Below are 20,208 nucleotides of genomic sequence, written 5' to 3' on the forward strand. Positions count from 1 at the left end.
GAGTGGCTGTGCTGCCAGCCTTAACTCTCTGCTTCCTGATTAAGATATAAGCAAGCCATGCTGCACACTAACATGGTCAAAGATGAAGCCCCAGCCACCATGCTTCCTGCCCCAACAGACTGTATACCTCAAAACCATGAGCCCAAACTCTTTCCTCTCTAAAGTCACTTTCAGTTAGTTACTGTCACAGCAACAAGAAAAGCAAGTTAACACAGACATGGTTTTCTAGGGTTTCTTTTAAATGTAACGATATGATTCTGTATGCTGAAAGCAGGACAAATAATTGAAAAAGCTAAGCACAAAGTACAATGGTGTTTAAGGAATCTGGCCACAACAGGATTAACACATATGACCACTGAGTTACACTTACCACTTCCATCTTCTCCTCCTCTTTTTTTTCTTTTTCTTTTTCTTTTTTTTTAGCTTTGGCAGTAATAGATAACACAGCAGTGGAAACCTAGAAACAGTCAAAATGGTAACGGTTATAATCTCTCACCTACATCCTAAGAAACAGCCCAAAGAAAACAGTCCTAGAGTGTCCGTTTCCTGTCAGTAACCATGAACAACAAAACCACAGGAGAGTAAATGGACAGCAAGCAGGACAGTAAGGCACATCATTTGCTGCCACTATCATCTTTAGCTACTGGGGCTGAGTCCAAAACATCCACTCCCCCCTTTCTGATCCTCCTTGGGTGTGATCTGCTATCATCTACTTCTGAGACACACACTTAAGTGCTATGGTTCTTGTTGGCTTTATGGGGAAAGCACTGAGAAATTCTTGGCCATAGAGATGTTCTCGTAACTAGATACCCTGAAATGGTAATACACAATAGTTAGCTAGGAGAGGCCTTTCTTGATGAATCTCACTTGAAACAAGACTTTGAAAATGGAGTAATAAAGGTGCTGTGAAAGGCTATTCATCAGCTGCTACCTTGAATTTGGACAGTTGTAAAATTAACTCTACTTACACACAAAACTTAAAGCAAAATCAACAGATAGTTAATGTGAAACATTATCTTAAAATAAAGAACAATTTTCCCCATATAAGAATCATGAAAAGGCTGCTTGTTTTATTGAGTATAACACCATAGCCAGTGCAGCTCTGTAAATCCATTATCCTTATATATCAATGAATGTGCTCAAAACCATTGGTGAAGTTAGTTTTATTCATTTTCAAAAGGCAAATTGGGTAATATGCATGAAAATAAATATCAGGGCTGGAGAGATGGATCAGCGGTTAAGAGCACTAACTGCTCTTCCAGAGGACATTGGTTCAATTCCCACCACCCACAAGGCAGCTCACAACTGTCTACAGCCCCAGTTCATGGGGACCTGACACCCATGGCAAAACAATGCATATAAAACAAAGAAAAAAAAAAACTTGAGTTACTAACCCCCCCCCCCCACCTCCGCCAGGTTTATCTGTATAACAGCCCTGACTATTCTGAAACTCAATTTGTAGACCAGGCTGGCCTTGAACTCACAACTCACAGAGATCTGCCTGACTCTGCCTCCTGAACAATGAGATTAAATGTGTGTGCCACTACCACCCAGCAACATGAGTTACTTTTGACCACACAATTCCTACCTGCTATTCTAAGTGACAGACACACTTGAACAAGAACACAAATATGTACAAACACTTTTATTGTAGTCTCATTTGAGGTGTATCAAATAAAAATGTACATCAGATAAAAGAAAGAATATAAAGATATACAGGTGCATTAGATAAAAGAAATAATATAGCTCTCTCTCTCTCTAAATAAATAAATAAAATAGATATTAGGTACCGACAGAACAGAGCAAACTCTTGCATCATGGGGCTGGGATACCAAAAGAAAAAAGGCCCTTTACTTTACATGTAAGTCTAATGTTAGCTATCACTACAAATTTGCTTTTAAAAACCAAACAAGGTTGGGGCTGAGAGATGGCTCAGCAGCTAAGAACACATACTGCTCTTCTAATAAAAGCGCTGTCAGGCAGCTGATCTCTTGTCTCTAGCTCCACAGGCACCCACACTCAGATGAATATCTTCCCCACACATAATAAGTTGTGCAGCATGATGGTACAAGGCCTTAATCTTTGTACCTGGAGGCAGAGTCAGGTGGACTCTTTGAGTCTGAGGTCAGTATGATATACTACCAGGTTCCAGGTTAGCCAGGACCCCATAGTGAGACCCTACTCAAACTAACCAACCAGACTTAAAAACTCTATCACTTGAGGGGAGGGAGAGGGAACTGGGATTGGTATGTAAAATAAGATTGTTTAAAAAACAAAAAAACTCAAACAAAAACCCAAAACTGTATCACTTAAACAGCCAGTAGCTTCTCTAATAAGAACAAATGTTACTTAATGAATCAAATAACGTACCTTTTCCTTTTCTTTTTCTTTTGGTACTTCCAGAGGGGCAGGATATGCAAATGTGGATGGTTTACAATTTGATTTATATTGAACTTTCGGCATCTGGAGAAATAAAATACTCTTTTGTTCTCTCCATGGAAATAATATCAAGACCTATGTACTGTTTTTACAAGCATATGGACACAAAGGGAGATGCAGGTTAAATGTTCAACAACAGTGCTGGTTCCATGTCAGCGCTCTATGAAAAGCGCTGTGAATTAATTTTGGTACTCAGTTCCCTACAGATCTTAAAGCTTGCCACTGACCAAGCATCATTTTCTTTTCTGTTTTCTCACAAACCACCCAGTGTTAGTGGGCTAAGCCCTACTCACACTGTGAGCATGGGACGACCGTTACCTACTTAGTGAACCCCCATGACGACTCCTTTTACCATACTAACAAACTTACTAGTTTGTCCACATAATTCTGCCATTATTAGTCTGTATTAGTTTCCATATAACACGGGCCTAATGGAAAACTGGCTTCGTATAACTTATGGAACAAACCCGCTCTCTAGCTGCAGCTTTCTTTACTTACCTAATCTGCATTCATGAAAACATGGTAATAAGCACCACATTTGCTGAGACAGGACTTATCTTGTTTACCTCACTTTTGTTATGAAGAATGAAAACAGTATAAAATTGTTTGGCAGATTGCAAGTCTCCAAATATTACAGAGGAGGTTTAAAGACAATGTCAAATATTAGGGATTAGGAAAACAAAATACTGTTGTTTTGAGAGATAAAGATGCCAAATATTTGCAACTGTGAGCAGTTTTAATATTGAAATACTTAATAAAGAATAACTAGTTGTACAGCTATAATGAAATACTAATATAAGGAATTTTTAACTAACAAAAATTTGAGTTTACAAAATTTTCCATCCTGAAAATTAAACAAAACATCTTAACAACAGTAATGACAAAAATGGAAGAAGTATTTAAAAGTCCAGAAGCCTTTGACCTTTAAAGAACAAGATGAATCATCAGGTCGCAAGACTGAGAAACACACAATCACAAACCCCATTAAAATTGTGATTAAAACTTGTGATAACAGGGCATGTAGTCCCTAAAGCTTTAACCTTTGTGATCAGTTCTGTTCTGCCAGACTCCCTGATTCCTCATTGTCAATCTTCTTTTCTGCCACTATTGAAGGGAGAGAAGTAGGCAAGGTCTTTGTGCTCACAGATACGCACTGGGGGACCAGTCATGTTAAACATGCAGGGTTGTCTCCTCAAAGAGAGAGCTATCTCATCTGCTTTCTCTCCAGAAGTCTGGGAATGGATGTGGTTAATAGCCTGGCGACCTCTGCGCTACCTGTGTGGCTAGAGACACACAGGATCCTCCCCCAGACCCTTATCATGATGTTATTTCTTCTTTTCAATCTATAGACTGTGTCTTTATGAAAGATACATACTCTACTAAGAGTTATGACGTAGTCATAGCTTTGTTGTACACGAGACTGAGTTAATTATTGCCAGGAAATTTTTCATCAAACTGTGCTATGCTTAAATATGCCTAAAATAAACGACTCAGGGTTAGACTCTCAAAGTTTGAACCGACACTGGCTACTGAATTGTGCTGAACCTCTTGTTGCTTTTGGATTAAAGCATGGTGGCATAGGCCTGAAATCCCAGTGCTCTGAACGTTAAGGCAGAGGGATCCTGAGTTGAAAGATCACCGAGCTACACAGAATGACTCTATCCACCTCCAAAACCAAAAATACTAGCCAAGAATGGTAGCATATGCCTTTAATTCAGGTATTCTAGAGAAAAAGGCAAACAGTTCTCTGTGAGTTGAAGGCCAGCTTGGTTTGGATAATGAATTCCAGGCCAGTCAGGGCTACAAAGTAAGACCCTGTTGCAAAACAAAAACCAAACCAAAACACCCAAAATACACAGAATGGCTTATAAAAAAATCTCTTCGTATTTTTGTACTAAGTATCCCACCCCATCATTCCCTGTCAAAAGATGTGTCCATGGGGGCTGGAGAGATGGCTCAGAGGTTAAGAACACTGGCTGTTTTCTCAGAGATCCTGAGTTCAATTCCCAGCAACCAATTGGTGGCTCACAACTATCTATAGTGGGGTCTGATGCCCTCTTCTGGCATAAAGGTGTATATGCAGATAGAGCATTCATGTACATAAGAATAAGTAAATCTTAAAAAAATGTATCCAGCTAGTAAACATTTCCTTTCAAAACTTCTACAGACACACTCTACTCTGTAAGGGCTAAGGACTAACTTGAGTTCAGTCTGATTGAACGAAAAATATGCTACCCGCAATGGTCATCTTTCAAGTCACAGGACTCTAAGAACGTGGGCTGTTATGACAAGGATATCCCACAAAGCTCAGAACTCACAGACATACCTTTAAGTCCTTGTTAAGGCCAATGACACAGGTAGGGGTATAAGCCAATGACAAGAAGTGTGAAAGGGGAAACCAGAACCAGAACTGGGTGAAGACAAGGACGCCAACCACAGAAGGCATATGAGTGTGCCCAGTCCGGGACTGTAAGGAGATTGTGACATTATGACCACCTGCAGAAAAAGAGAAAAACCATTAACAAACCAACCTATTAAGACGAAAATAAGCATTTTTAGGTACTGTACTAGTGAATCAGCTGGTTTTTGTTTTTCTTTGAGACAGGGTCTCAATATTTAGCCCAAGCTGTCCTGGAACTCATCATGTCCTGGAACCAGGCAAGCCTTGAATTCACAGAAATCCAACTGCCTCTGCAACCTGAGTGCTGGGATTAAAGCTGTTTACCAAAGCACTTAATGGTTTATTTTATGTGCATGAGTGTTTTGTTTACATGTATGTTGTATATGTACTATGTGGGTGTCTGATGCCCACAGAGGCAGAAGAGGGTGTTGAATCCTTGAAACTCAAGCTATAGGTGGTTGTGACCCACCTGATGTGGTGCTGGGAACTAACTGAACTTGGGTCTTCTGCAAGAGCAGAAAGTGCTCTTAACTACTGAGCCATCTCTCCAGCTCCACAAAAGGAAAATTATAACATTTAATTCTTGATTCAACACATTTTCTGAGGAAGACTATGATAAAGAATGAAATAAGCTGATTCTGATCATGAGTTTGTACTGTGAGAGAGTGAATGGATTGAACTCCAACCCGTTATGTCTCTTGCTACAGCTCTAGACTACGCCTTTGGGGAGTATAGAGAAATACAGCTTGAAAGCCAGTGAATTAGAGTGACGAGCCAATTCATCAGGTAAAGAATTGGATTTTTGCAGGATGTAATGGCACATGACTATCTTGATTCCAGTGCTTGGGAGGCTGAGATAGGAAGTTTGGTTTGAATTTGAGAGTAGCCTGGATTAGACAGTGAACTCTTCCTACTCCTCCCACAAAAGCCCCAGCTGAAAGTCACTGAACACTTTACCAAGTGAATAGAACTGTTCTAACTTCTCTCCAGTATTTCTAAGGCTACCAACACTACAGGGGAGGCCTTACAAAACAAGAAAGAGGAACAAAGAGAGAAAATAACTTGAGCGTATACAGTTGTTATATAAAAGGATTAGGACTTGCTGAGCATTTGTGTCAGCTACTTGTAAGAGGCGGACTCAAGAGGATAGCAAGTTCAAGGCCAACCAGGGCAACTTATAGACTCTGCCTCAGAATAAAACATAAAAAGGGTGACATGCAGTTACTCAGTAGTATAATTACATTCCATGTGTGATGTTCTAGGTTCAGTCTTTAGTAGGGAGGCAAGAGGGAACACTGCATGTAAGTGCAGTGGAATGATTACTATTCAAATGTTATGTTTGTGCTTGAATAAATTAAAATTATCTCTGGAAATTATATACTCCTCAAATTCTACCCAGGAATTATTTGCTTCAGACTCAATTTCCATGATGTCATACAGAACATTAGATTAACTGTTTCATTAGATTTATATAATACATCTGGAAGACCTAAGAACATTTACCTGCATCCAGTATGCCTTGAGCCAGAATAGCGCCAAATTTGGCCATGACATCATCATGCTTGTCATTGATGACTTTGGAATACAGCTGCCTGAACTGATTAACCTAAAGAAACAAGAAAAGAAATTATGGTCTGTTCATTTGTTGTGCTATTAAAAAGCACCCAGTAAACTGAGCTAATGATACTGCGACTCAGTTCTCATTTCAAGACATTTAGAAGAGGGTGATGGACCAGATGTGAAGGCTGAACATTGAGATCAGTGTTCTGACTTCCTAGTGTGGGAGCACTGGCTACCCTCAGTCTTCATTCCACAGAGACAATTCAGACTCAAGGGAGTGTTGACTAAGACTTCACTCTGCACCAGTCAGCAGGCACACAGTCCTCACAAACACTATGCTGCTTACTGTCAACTGAGCAGATCTCCTAACAGGCATGGCCCTTCATAAGCAAATGACCTTTCACTCAGAGTGAGTGTGTACAAACATTAGAAATGTGCATTCTGAATACACACCAGTTTCCGAAGACTTGTCAGAATCAGTACTCTTTTCTTTTTAAAGATTTATTTATTACATATACAATGTTCTGTCTGCATGTACGTCTGCAGGCCAGAAGAGGGCATCAGATCTCATTACAGATGGTTGTGAGCCACCATGTGGGTACTAGAAATTGAACTCAGTACCTCTGGAAGAGCAGCTAGTGCTCTTAACCTCTGAGCCACCTCTCCAGCCCAAGAATCAGTACTCTTATGATCCAACTCAGGATGAGATCCCCAGTAATTCTGTATCTTCAGTCTTTTCCTGAAATTACTATATAGTACTTCCACATAAAAATGCTTATAAAATATTCTTAATGAATACACTGAATTTTTTAAACTGTCTGGGTAGAAATAGGGCACTATCTTATGCTTCTTCCATGTCTTACACTTCCTTGTTTCCCGACAGTGCTTTCAAATGGTAGGCACTCAGGAAGAAGTCTGCTTGTTCAAGAAGCACATGATCATGGAGCTCCCCAAATCTGCCAAAAGCAGAAAACACCAGATTTGAGTTTCCTAATATAATGAGCTTTGCACATATTCTTTCAGAATTTCTTCTCTGTATTTTTCTGAAGGCTACAGTGTGACACTATGGCTGAGTAACAGAATCAGGTAGCCCTGGCATATGATTCTCTCTGCTCTTAGAAGCCATTTGGGTAAATTACTAGTCTGTCTGTTCTGTGTCCATTTTCTTTTCAAATGGGTCTTCTTGTAAGGTGGCTCAGGTCTCGAACTCCTAAGTGCAAATGATCCTTTTGCTAAAGTCTCCTTAGTGGCTGGGACTACAGGTAAGCATCACTATATCTGACCACTCACCAGCTTTTCTGTGCCTTAGTGTTCCCCTCTGAGGATTATAGTATCTACCTCATTCATGTTCTAAAGACTACCGGAAGTAACATGTGGTCACGTAAATATGAGGCATTTCACACTTCAGTATAAATGTCTTATGGAGGCAGAATCTTATGACCCTCTGGACTACCATCAGCTCTGCCATCTAAACACTGCTAACAAAATAACACCCCTTAAAGATGGCTTTCGGTTTTATTCACAAGCAGCAATAAACTGTACTGCGGGAATAAAATGCACACGATCACTACTAAGTCATGCACTTCCAGCCTTTTTCAAAAACTATAAAATCCAGCGTGATTAAATCATCACTGAACTCACAACCAGTTTGATGTTTTTACTCTGGCTCAACAGATCAAATTCCTTTGATTCTGAACTTATTTTAGATGAATACTTACATTACCTTATATAGGATGGAAATTTTATGTGGTAAAGGTTAAAAAATATTTTATAAACTTGTAAAAATAAATACGAGACAAAGTGCTATATGTACATTACAAAGGAGAATTTAATACAATCTTACCATATCATGGTTTTCTAATTTAACTTCACTGTTCAGAATATGTTGGCGCCATGGCCAGGAAAAAGAGTCACAAACTTCTAACCCTGTAACCTGAGAGCGGAAGCCAGCCTAAACTATACAAGGAGCCATCTGTCTCAAAAAACAGTAAAACAGAATGGTAACACCACTCCACTCAAGTAGAACTTGTGGAAAATATTAACTTAAAATTTAGGTTATTCTGTGATCCACATGTTCTACGATGTACAAATTTCTAAAGTCATGCATTTAAAAAAATCCATCATGTTTTGTACTGTACTTTATACCTTATACTATTAGAAAAATCAGAAAAAAATCAAAATTCTCTAGAGCTATTTCTTCTGCAGAGCATACTTCCTTCCCTTCTTCATTCTGGCTACAGAAATTATCTCCGTGCTGGGTGGTGGTGGCGCACCCCTTTAATCCCAGCACTCGGGAAGCAGAGGCAGGCGGATCCCTGTGAGTTTGAGGCCAGCCTGATCTACAAGAGCTAGTTCCAGGACAGGCTTGATAGCTACAGAGAAACCCTGTCTCGGGGGAAAAAAAAAAGAGAGAGAGAAAAAGAAAAAGAAATTATCTCCACATATCAGGAACCAGTTTGGAAGTTTTAATAATTTTTTTGACATCTGTGTTTAGAACTTCAACTACACAACTGCAATTCCTTCCATGAGATCCTCGAGGCCAGATATATGTGGAATTTAAGCTTAAAAAACTAACATGAGAGCTAGAGAGATGGCTCAGGAGTGAAGAGGAGTAGCTGCTCTTTTAGAGGACCAGGGTTTGATTCTGGAAGGGGAAATGCCATTTTTTAATCAAGGGAAAAGGATTAAAATTGTTTGGACTCATTTCTGATGAATCATGACAGCCAACAAAAACCCAATTATCTAACAAAACTTGTAATTTCACTTTAGAAGTAAGGAGTTTAACAAGTTTGGCTCAACACGACCCTACTTCTAAAACAGGTAGTTGCCAATGGGGCGGACAACATGTACTTGTCAGTGGTTGGAGAAGATTCTTTGCACCAGACATAGGCTAAACGATACGAAGCAAAGAAGAGCACTAGATTTCATTATTATTAGTTCTAAATTTGCTTTATTATTTATTTATGTGTCTGTGTATATCCTCAGAGGCCAGAACAGAGCACTGGATATGCTGGAGCTGGGTCATGGCAGCTAGTAAGTTGCCTGATGTGGATGCTGGGAATTGAACTTGGATCCTCTACTAGAACAGCAAGAACTAATTTTAATGAATGAGCCATCACCTCCCCAGCCCTAAGAGTTTATTTTTTATATTGTGATTTTCCATCTTTTTATATACCATATTACTATATAAATGGTCAAATAAACTGCTAATGGTGAGTTCCCTTTAACAAGACAAACAATAGATGACTCATGAAGAAAGGAGGTAGGTTTTAGAGAGAAAATAGCTCAAGAACCCATTAAAAAGTTAAGTGTACACTTAAAATTTTCTGTCTGTAATAATACAGAAGTGTGCCTATGATCCTGGGTTTATGCTTGTGGGTGTAAACAAGAGAGAAACTGATATAAACAAAGCAAAGACATACTTAAACCAAGAGCACAATGTGCAGGCTAAATGTTAGAACTATGACATAATATTACACAAACTGCAGATTTCCATTATGAATCTTACAAAATATCCAAGGTCATTTTATTTTGCATTTCTTTGAGGAAGGAGTGAAATTATTCTCTTTTCAATCATTTTTATGTATATGGATGTTTTGCATGCATATAGATCTCTGCACAATGTATGTGCCTGGTGCCCAAGGAAGCCCGATCAGAGTATTAGACCTGCTGGGACTGGAGTGTTTGAGTGTGTGGGTGCTGGGAATTGAACCTGGGCCCACTGGAAGAGCAACCAGTGCTCTTAACTGCAGAGCCATTTCTCCAGCCCCAGGATATAATTCTAAATTCCCTAATGTTTGCGTTTGAGATGTTTCCATTAATTTCATGTACTGATTTGAAAACGTAGAATTATGGGGATTTGAGAATTTTGTTTTCTTTAGAAACATAGATATTATCAGACATAGTTTTGCTTTTGTAGTCAGTATGAAAACATTTACGTCTGATTCCCGATTTGTATTAATTGCAGAGCTAGCAGCTATAGGTACATTTACATTTTTATTTTTACTAAATAGCATTTGCTTATGTGTCTGGGTACATGAGTGTCACAATGCACATGTGGAAATCACAGGACAACCTGGAGGAGTCAGCTTTCCCCTCTATTATGTAGGATCCAGGGACAGAACTCAGGCTTGCCAGAAGCTGCTTTTATCCACTGAGCCATCTTGCCAGTACTACTTAAACATTCTTAATTAGTATTCATTATTCTGATACAGCCTCAAGATAGCAGAGTACTTTATTTGTTCATACCAGTTAAGACTCCATTCAAGTTCCTAACTTACAATTTTTTAAAAAAGAAAATCAATTACTTAAACTGCTGTACCCTGCCTGTTTTTCTAAATGTGACATTTCTTAGAGTCAATTTAAAAATGAAAAACTAGATTACCCTATTCTACTTCAAAAGGATTCTGCCACAGTTAGTTCGAGGTTGTGGCCTCTAAAAAGTGCTGAAATTATTTTTCTTTTCTTCTTTTTTTTTTAAAACTTGTTTTCTGAGACAGGTTTCTCTGTGTAAACCTGGCTCTACTGGAACTTGCTCTGTAGACTAGGCTGATTTTGAACCCAGAGATCTGCCTACCTCTGCCTCCCAAACGCTTTGATCCAAATGATCAAAGGTATGTGCTACCTTGCCTGGCTCTGAAATTCTGAAGTTCATTCATTCTTTTTTCCTTCCTTTTTTTTTCTTCTTTTTTTTTTGAGATAGGATCTCATGTAGCTCAGGACAGCCTCAGACTTACTGATGTAGGCTGGCCCTGAGCTCCAGTTTCATTTGAACTAAATAACTTCTTTATTGTGTGTGTATGGCATATGCATGGAGGCCAGAGAAGAGGGCCACTCTCTCACTCCCTGCCTTGTTCCTTTCAAACAGGTCTCTCACGGAACCTGGAGCTAGGCTGGCAGCTGTAATTCCAGAGACCCTCTTGTTTCTGTTCCTCACAGTGCTGGAGTTACAGGTGCATTTGTGTCCATGTGTGACATTTACATGGTGCTGGGGTAAAACTCAGGTCTTCATTATTATGTAGCAAACATTCTTACCTGATTTGCCATCTCCCCAGCTACCACACCTGGTTTAATTACTGAAATTCTTGAGCCAGGATATGAAGATGGCTAAACTTTTGTCTAGCTGACAATAGAAGCAGTGTGAAAGCAATATGTGAGGTCTGAGTGGATAAATATTTATATATGACTATTTGAGGAGGTACATTCTTTAATGACATTGCTCAGTTGGAAAACCTCCAAAGGCTCAGTGCAGCATCAACAGCAGAAATAAAAGCTACTCATATGATAGCTGCTATATTTAAAGCATGAAGAAATGTAGTCTGTGTTTGCAAAGATGTTTATGTTCTAGAAGATACAGCATATTAAGCAATTCTTGGAAAAATAAGATGAGAAGCCAGAGTCTATGTGCAATAATACAGCTTTCAGAAATGCTAAAAATGATTTTTAGAGAAGCACTGGGTAGTGAGACAAAATGACAAACAAAATGACAGTGACTGCTTAGAAACTAAAGGTTTGTCAGACCAGGCTCTGAAGAGGCAGGACACTGCAGAGTTGAGCAAGTGCACCCCTCTTTCCTGACTCTCCTCTGCTTAAAATAACGATGTTCCATGCCTGCTGCTGAGGCTGAAGAGAGGCCAATGGCTTCACCCCTTTCCTCTCCTTCCTCCTCTTTCTCTCCTATTTTCTTTTTTAAGGACACTGACTTACTCTGTTGTCCAGGTCAGGATTAAATTTGTGATACCCCTGCCTTAGCCTTTTAGGTGCTGCAACTGTCTGGCATCAACATTTTTTTTTCTGCTAGTAATGTTTTGTTTTTGACTGCATCTCAGATATACATAACATTTTAAAGCTGTTAAATGCTCTAAATATGATTATTATGGGCATGGGCTAAGTTTCTTCCTTCCTTCCTTCCTTCCTTCCTTCCTTCCTTCCTTCCTTCCTTCCTTCCTTCCTTCCTTCCTTCCTTCCTTCCTTCCTTCCTTCCTTCCTTCCTTCCTTCCTTCCTTCCTTCCTTAGTAATGGAGATTAAGCCAACACATACAACTTTACCACTGAGCCCCACCTGTCCCTGCCTCATTTGTTTTAATACTGGGTTAGTGTTTTACTAAATTGTCTACGCTGGTCTTGAAATCCCTGTAGCCAAGGCAGTGCTGATACTTGAGGCCCTCCTGAGAAGCTATGATTATAGGTAGGTATCATTTGTACACTATCAGTGGCTTACATTTCTACTGAATACATCAAGCAAGATAATTTGAGAATATACAAATAATGCATATACACTTTCTGTTCTCAAGCTGTGTTCAGAAGCACTGTACAGTAAAGACTAATATGAGGTAATAAGAGACTGTCATGAGGGAAGTTTTAAATAAATGCCTTAAAATCTGTATGGTTAATCCAGAGGAGGTGCAGCCTATGAGGACCACCTCCTGAGGAAAGTTGGGCTGTCTTTTTCTCTCAGCACAGATCCAGAGAAAGAGGATTCAGAGGGACACTTGGAGGACTCATGATTGGAAGTCACTATGCACTGAATCTGACATCTAAAAGTGACAGGTATTGGTCATTAGCTGAGACACTATCACCAAGAACTACTTTAAAAACTTCCCGAGCCACTGATACCCTTCCCAGGATTGCCTAGGAGGGTAAGAATGTAGTTGCATTCTTTTAAGACCGACGTTGGCTATATACATAACGTGAAGTGGATTTTTCACTGTCTCAGAAGGCTGGAGCAGAAAAGTTTAAATTTGCACTCTCTAACAGGGTACTGAGTTAGTCCTGTTGTATCTATTTAAAAACAAAGAGGCAAAAACAAAATACCAAAACAAATAAAAAGCACACTTTATCATTTCTTAAGCATGTTATTATATACTTAACAAAGTCACCTAAGTTTATAAAACACACACCAAGTAAAATTATATAATTACAACACTCTAGTCTGTTGCTCCTTAAATGTGCTTTTTCTTACTTTCAGTGACTAAGATAAATTACTAAAGCAAAGCCCAGACTACCTCCCTTCTAGGGCTTCTTTGCTCACCTTTGGACAAGTGATTTCAGTCTGCTGGATCATGATGAGAGCTGACGCTATCAGAGCCCCTTGCCTCACGTAGTTCACAGGATCATTCGTCATTGGTTCTAGTAAATTAATTGCTTCCTGAAGTCATTACAAACAAAAACACAAACAAAACTTTAAGTGAAGTTGGGATGGTTGTATTTGCAAATCAATTGCTTTCAGAGGTATATTTTACATTAGGGTAATGTTTAAGATTTTTTGTTTTGTTTTGAGACAGGGTTTCTCTATGCCCTGGCTGTCCTGGAACTTGCTCTGTAGACCAGGCTGACCTTGAACTCATAGAGATCCACTATGTGCTGGGATTAAAGGTGTGTGCCACCACTGCTTGGCTAAGTTTCTTAAATAAAAGTAATCAAATGCCAAATCTCTTTCAGCTATGTACAGATACCTAGGTCACACAAATTATCTAGAAATAAAGCAGACTTGTTTAGTATGAGCAATAAAAATTTTTCATTGTATTAACTTGTCAGATGCCATGTTTCAAAGAACATTTGCTCCTAGATATCATATTAAGTTTAGAATAATATGGAAAGAAAAAAAATCCAATTTGTATTTAACTTATGAGAGCTGACATAAATGTAAATTAAAAGCCTAAGAGGAAAAATACTTAGCAAAATGTCCAACTGTATCCTTCCTGTGTTTACAGAACAGATGTATACAGAAAGAGGCAGCTAGTGAGACAGCCAGCAGGTAAGCAGCCTGCTGTTAAGTCTGAAAACCTGAGTTTGATTCTCAGAACCCACACAAAGAAAGAGAGAACTGACTCCTGCAAGCTACCTCTGACCTGGACATATGTGCGGTAGCATGTGTGTATTCCCTCCCACCTATAAGGCACAAAATGTGAAAATTCTTATATACACTTAATGATCGCTCTAATAAAAATGGAGATACATAATTTTTTTCTTTCTTTTTCAAGACAGGATTTTTCTGTGTAACAGCTCTGGCTGTCCTAGAACTCACTCTATAAGGCTGGCCTCAAACTCAAGAGATCCACCTGTCTCTGAATTCTGAGAGCTGGGATTAAAGGTGTGCACCATCAAAACTGGGTGAAGATACACATTTAAAAAAATATTTTAATTACGTGTATGTGTGTGTAGAGGTGGGGGCAGGTAGTATGTGCACAGGAATTCAGGTACCTTTCAAGGCCAGAGGAAGGTGTGGCATTTCCCAGAACTGGAGTTAAAAGACAGTTGTGAGCTACTTGATGTGGGTGCTGGGAACCAAAGAATGATCTGCTGCAAGAGCAGTCTGTACTTTTAAACATGGAGTCTTCTTTCCAGCCTTTGATATACGCCTTTTTTAGCCCTAGCTGGCCTGGCACTTGGCCTTGAATTCACACCTGCCTCTGCTTCACAAATGCTAGGACTGGAAACATATGCCTGTCTTCACAGATTCCCTAATAAATCAAGTGCCAAGACGACTGCTGTCCTAGCAGAGAACATTTCACTCATGGGAATCTTATGTTTCAATAGAGGGGACATAGATATTAAGCTAAATAGTTGTAACAGTATGCAAGGTGGCAATAAATGCTTATAAGACACCAGGAGAGAATGAAACAGCTGTAAAAATCCTTTTTAAAAATATTTATTTTCTTTTTATGCACATTGGTGTTCTGCCTGCATGCATGTCTGTGTGATGGTGTCAGATCCCCTTGAACAGGAGTTATAGACAGTTGTGAGCTGCTATGTGGGTGCTGGGAATTGAGCCACCTCTCCAGTCCCAGATCTAAAAATTCTTTTAAAAAATTAATTTATTGGTGTGTGGTATATGTGTATGTGTGTGTCTGAGTTCGTATGGGCATAAATGCCATAGTGTGCACATGGAGCACAGCCTATGGGCACTGGTCGTCTCTGTCTACCATATAGGTCCTAGAGGCTGAACTCAGGCTGCCAGGTTTGGTGGCAAGCACCTTTACCTGTTGAGCTATCTTGCCAGCCCAAAGGAAATTCAGAACCTTTATTGCATTAAACGATGTGTTTGTGTTTACACAGTGAGTATTAATGATGTGTGTTGGGGGACAGGGGTGTATCTAATATGAACACTCTTTATTAGAGGAAAAAGTCAAGAAAGTTGGGCCTGAGAGATGGCTCAGTGGTTAAGAGCACTGGCTGCTCTTCCAGAGGACCTGGGTTCAATTCCAGCATCCAGCCACAGCTCATAGCTCACAGTTCACAATTAATCTGTAACTCCAGCTCCAAGGGACCTAGTGCCCTCTTCTGGCCTCCACAAGCACTATGGTGTGGGTGATACATATTTAAAAACATATTAAAAAAAAAAACAACAAAAAACCTGAGTTAAAAAAAAGGGCCACCCAAGGGTCCTACATACATGTATGCTATTCGAGGTAAAGTATGGTGACTATATCAATGCTGTGAATCAAGACTGTATGTTATGGCCATTTGAGAAATCTCATGCCTCTGGTCTCCACCGGCATCTTCACTCATGTACACATACCCACACACATGCATATAATTAAAAATAACAAAAAAAATGAGTTAATTTTGCCTTTAATCCCAGCATTCGGGAGGCAGAGGCAGGCGGATCTTTGTGAGTTCGAGGCCAGCCTGGTCTACAGAGCTAGTTCCAGGACAGGCACCAAAGCTACAGAGAAACCCTGTCTCGAAAAACCAAGAGTTAATTTTGGGTGGCTTCAAACAGCAATCTTAATTTCCACAATACCAATTAAACAGAGAATAAGCACGTAACACAGAGCAATTCTCAATAGCTGTCCACGAGCACTGTTGTTTGTTCTAGGAAGCCCCAGGCACTGTAACACGTAAGAATGGGTAGCACTGTGAAGCTGTGTGCCAAGCTCAGTCTCAGAGATCACACTGCACCTGTATTTTCACACTTTTCTGCAGCAGAAAAGCCTGGTGCCAGGAAAAAACTGACCTCATCGGTTTGAGGCCTTACCTTGTTTCCTGTGCCCGCACAGCAGATCCCCAGGGCCATCGCAGCTCCATAGCGCACATGAGGGTTGTAACTCTCTGATAATAAAGAAACAACACTTGGACACTGTTCAGGCGTCCTGATAGGAAACAAAAAAAAAAACAAAAAAAAAACAAAAAAAAAAAAAAAAAAGAAGACAGTATTACAGGCGATATGTTATAAACCAAAATGGAACAGCTTTTAAACAGCTTTTATTGTCTTTTTCTAAGATAGAGGAAACAACGTAATATTTAACAAATAAGTTGTAGAATTACAAATCTTCTACAGAACAGGATGTGTTGGCACAGACCTACAATCCAGCACTAGTGAGGAGATCATCACTTGAGCAGAGCCTGTACTACATAGGCAATTCAAAGCTATCAAGGAACACAAAGGGGTAAGACTATTAAAAATTATGGGGAAAAAACTTCCATGGAATGAGAGTAGAAATATATTTTCTACATTAAGAAAACACTCAGAGAAAGAGGCCTATATCAGGGATTTCTTTTTTTTTTTTAATTTTTTATTGAGAAAAAGAAAAAAAAAGTTTCCGCCTCCTCCCAGCCTTCCATTTCCCTCCCCCTCCCTCTCCAGTCCAAAGAGCATTCAGGGTTCCCTGCCCTGTGGAAAGTCCAAGGTCCTCCCCCCTCCGTCCATGTCTAGGAAGGTGAACATCCAAAGTGGCTAGGCTCCCACAAAGCCAGAACATGAAGTAGGATCCAAAACCCCGTGCCATTGTCCTTGGCTTCTCATCAGCCCTCATTGTTCGCCATGTTCAGAGAGTCCAGTTTTATCCCATGCTTTTTCAGTCACAGTCCAGCTGGCCTTGGTGAGCTCCCAATAGATCAGCCCCACTGTCTCAGTGGGTGGGTGCTCCCCTCGTGGTCCTGACTTCCTTGCTCATGTTCTCTATCAGGGATTTCTTAAGCAAGCTCTCTGCATGCTGGCTATTTCCTAGCATCCTTCAAAGTAGACAGTCAGGCACAGGCAGCACATTCCTCTGTGCCCCCTTTCCTACTTTCTGGGCACTATGCATTTTGTTACATTAGACAAGGCATTTACAGAGTCTTTTAGATGTTTCCAGAGTAGCACACAAAGTATAAATACTCCAATCCCAGCACTCTGGAGGCAGAGAATACCTGTGACTTTGAGGCTATCCTGGTCTACATTGCGAGTTCCAGGCTAGCCAGAGCTACATAGTGAGTGAGTAGGGGTGGGTATGCCACACTGAAATAAGTAACAAAATTCAGATATTTTATTTCAATAAAAAGTTCTTTGCTTACACCTAACAGTCATCTTACCAGTGTTACCATTTGTATAAACCTTCCAAGAGCAAGAACTGAAGAAGGGAATGCACACAAATCACTAACATCATCTAATCATAAATTGCACATATGAATTTCTTTGTTTCAACATTCTGACTTCTAACTACTATTTCTTTACTGAGTATTTTCTACAACTACCACATTACACCGTATTAATAAATCAAGTGCTTTCAGAATATGGAGTCTTTCCCCTACACTCTCTAGCTCTCTCTACTAATAGAGAGAAAACTAGTAATATATTTACACAGGCAGAAACACTGTTCTTGGCAGGGTCATCACAAAGTAAGTTTTGAAGGCATAAAATTTCATGATATTTCTCTGGTAGAGTTACAAGTTTATGATTATCACTAGGTAAATGCCATGACATCAGAGACTAAGCACAATGAACAGGAATTAAGATATATTAGCTCTTGTGAGGTCCTTGCCCTCCCCCTAAGATCCAAAAACCACCCTAAATAGAATCTAAGGGCCAGCTGGATGTCTCTAACCAAAGACATCACCGACACCTCCATCAACATACAGAGAGGACTAAAGAACATTCCCCTCCCTTAAACCACTTCTCTCATGACCATTCATCTATGCAATTCTATTCTATTCATTCTGATTCCTCAACCGATTTGCCAGTAAATCAAGCAAAACTCTTAACTCTGATTTCTGCTTTTATGATCTGCTTTTACTATTAACTTATTTGTGTTTAATTCATTGAGATAGAGGAAACAGAGCGATCTGGGTTCTAATCCTAGGGTGATTATTTACTACCAGGGAGACAAGCTCTAAATCTTACTGAGACTTAATTGTTTCACTCACCAATACCTGTTCCTTTTTGTGCATGCTACGAGAGCTGACATGTCTCTATGCTGTCACCACTGAAATTTTTTTTTCGAGACAGGGTTTCTCTGTGGTTTTGGAGCCTGTCCTGGAACTAGCTCTTGTAGACCAGGCTGCTCTCGAACTCACAGAGATCCACCTGCCTCTGCCTCCCGAGTGCTGGGATTAAAGGCATGCGCCACCACCGCCCGGCCACCACTGAAATCTTAATACAAAACCAGAATTTGGCTTTGGATCAGAAATTGGCACTTGTGTGCTAATAGCTGTGGTTGGATCTCTTTAAAGACAGTGTAACTCACAGTCAAAGGTTCTTTCAAAAAAAGAATCAAACAAGCTAGATTTGCTAGGTAGCTTGTTATACCTAAGCTTTTCACTTTCAGATTTCCTCAGCAACTTTTTAAAAATTTAAATTTATTTTTATTTTCTGAACATAGATTTTCACCTGCATGTATGTTTGTGTGAGGGTGCTGGGTTCCCTGGAACTGGAGTTACAGACAGTTGTGAGCTGTCATGTGGGTGCTGGGAATTGAACCCGGGTCCTATTTGGAAGAGCAGTCAGTGCTCTTAACCTCAGAGCCCCTCCTCAGCAACTTTTAGGCACCAGTGGCCCACAGTTTGTCATTTGGCTGCAGTAAGGGTGGGATATTCCAGGGAAAACTGATGCATAGAAAAGAGTTTACCTAAGAACCTATCTCAAAACTTCACTATTTTATAGTCTTCCCTTGAAAGCAGCAGGGATAAATAAGGTCTCCCAACACTATTCTTTAGTCACTGCAGCACATCCTCCCTTCCTATCCACTGCACAGAATCCCAGGTTTCGTCCTATTTTCATGCATGTATACAGTGTACTCTGGCCTTCCTCACCCCTCCATCATCTTTAGTACAAAACCACCTGAAAGAGAATGCAACTCGGACATGTTTTGTTTTTCAAATGGCATTATTATTTTATGAGATTTTAGAAAAAAAATTTCTCCCTGGGAACACAAATCCTCGGAGTTGTTACAGGGTTTAACTAGCTCCCTGGCTGCAACCAAGACTGAAACTAGTAGTAAGGGCTGGAAACTCAAAGCCTTTTTATAAAAAACAATAAACCAAACTGTCAGTTTTAGTCTAATGACATTCCAGCTCTGACACGTTCTTTAGAAAACCTAAGTGTTTAGACAAGGAAAGACAGCCTTTAATAAACTAGCTTAGGCATTTAATCTCTTTTGAAGAGCACAATAAAGCCATAAGCTCTTCACAGGCTTGTCAGTGTCTCAGCAGACAGCTCTAATGGACAAAGGAGTTTCTAAGCAGTGACTGCAATGCAAAAACACACCAGAAACAAAAACCTGCCTAGTAATCTTTGCACATCATATGTATATAATGACTTAAAGTAGCACATGACACACAAGGGATCCCAACATGATTATCAATGAGTACTAATACATTATGAAAACAATTAGACCTTATGTAAGTCACCACTCTTAGCTCTTAATTAGGAAATGGACAAATAAATAGGGAGAGAGAAACAGAATCTGAATGTTATCAAGCTTTCAAAAACCAACAATCAGGGTATATAAAATAGGGGCCAGTGAGATGGCTTGGCAGGTAGGGCACCTGCAGTCAAGCCTGACCACCTGAGTTTGACCCTTGGGATCCACATGACTGAAGGAGACAAA

The 20,208-nt window shown here is 39.8% G+C and overlaps 1 protein-coding gene across 1 annotated transcript in view; it reads right to left on the reverse strand.

Annotated features, from left to right (window-relative positions):
• Positions 1-20,208, reverse strand: part of Psmd1 (proteasome 26S subunit, non-ATPase 1) — a 78,887-nt gene that overhangs the window by 7,487 nt on the left and 51,192 nt on the right. Inside the window, exons 17-22 of the mRNA XM_005361767.3 lie at positions 16,380-16,494; positions 13,431-13,547; positions 6,344-6,446; positions 4,766-4,935; positions 2,371-2,463; positions 371-457 (exon numbers count right to left, since the gene is read on the reverse strand). Coding sequence (XP_005361824.1) covers positions 371-457; positions 2,371-2,463; positions 4,766-4,935; positions 6,344-6,446; positions 13,431-13,547; positions 16,380-16,494 — 685 coding nt within the window. The remainder of the gene's footprint in view (positions 1-370; positions 458-2,370; positions 2,464-4,765; positions 4,936-6,343; positions 6,447-13,430; positions 13,548-16,379; positions 16,495-20,208) is intronic.

The sequence above is a fragment of the Microtus ochrogaster genome, linkage group LG4, assembly GCF_000317375.1.
Source record: "Microtus ochrogaster isolate Prairie Vole_2 linkage group LG4, MicOch1.0, whole genome shotgun sequence".
NCBI lineage: Eukaryota > Metazoa > Chordata > Mammalia > Rodentia > Cricetidae > Microtus > Microtus ochrogaster.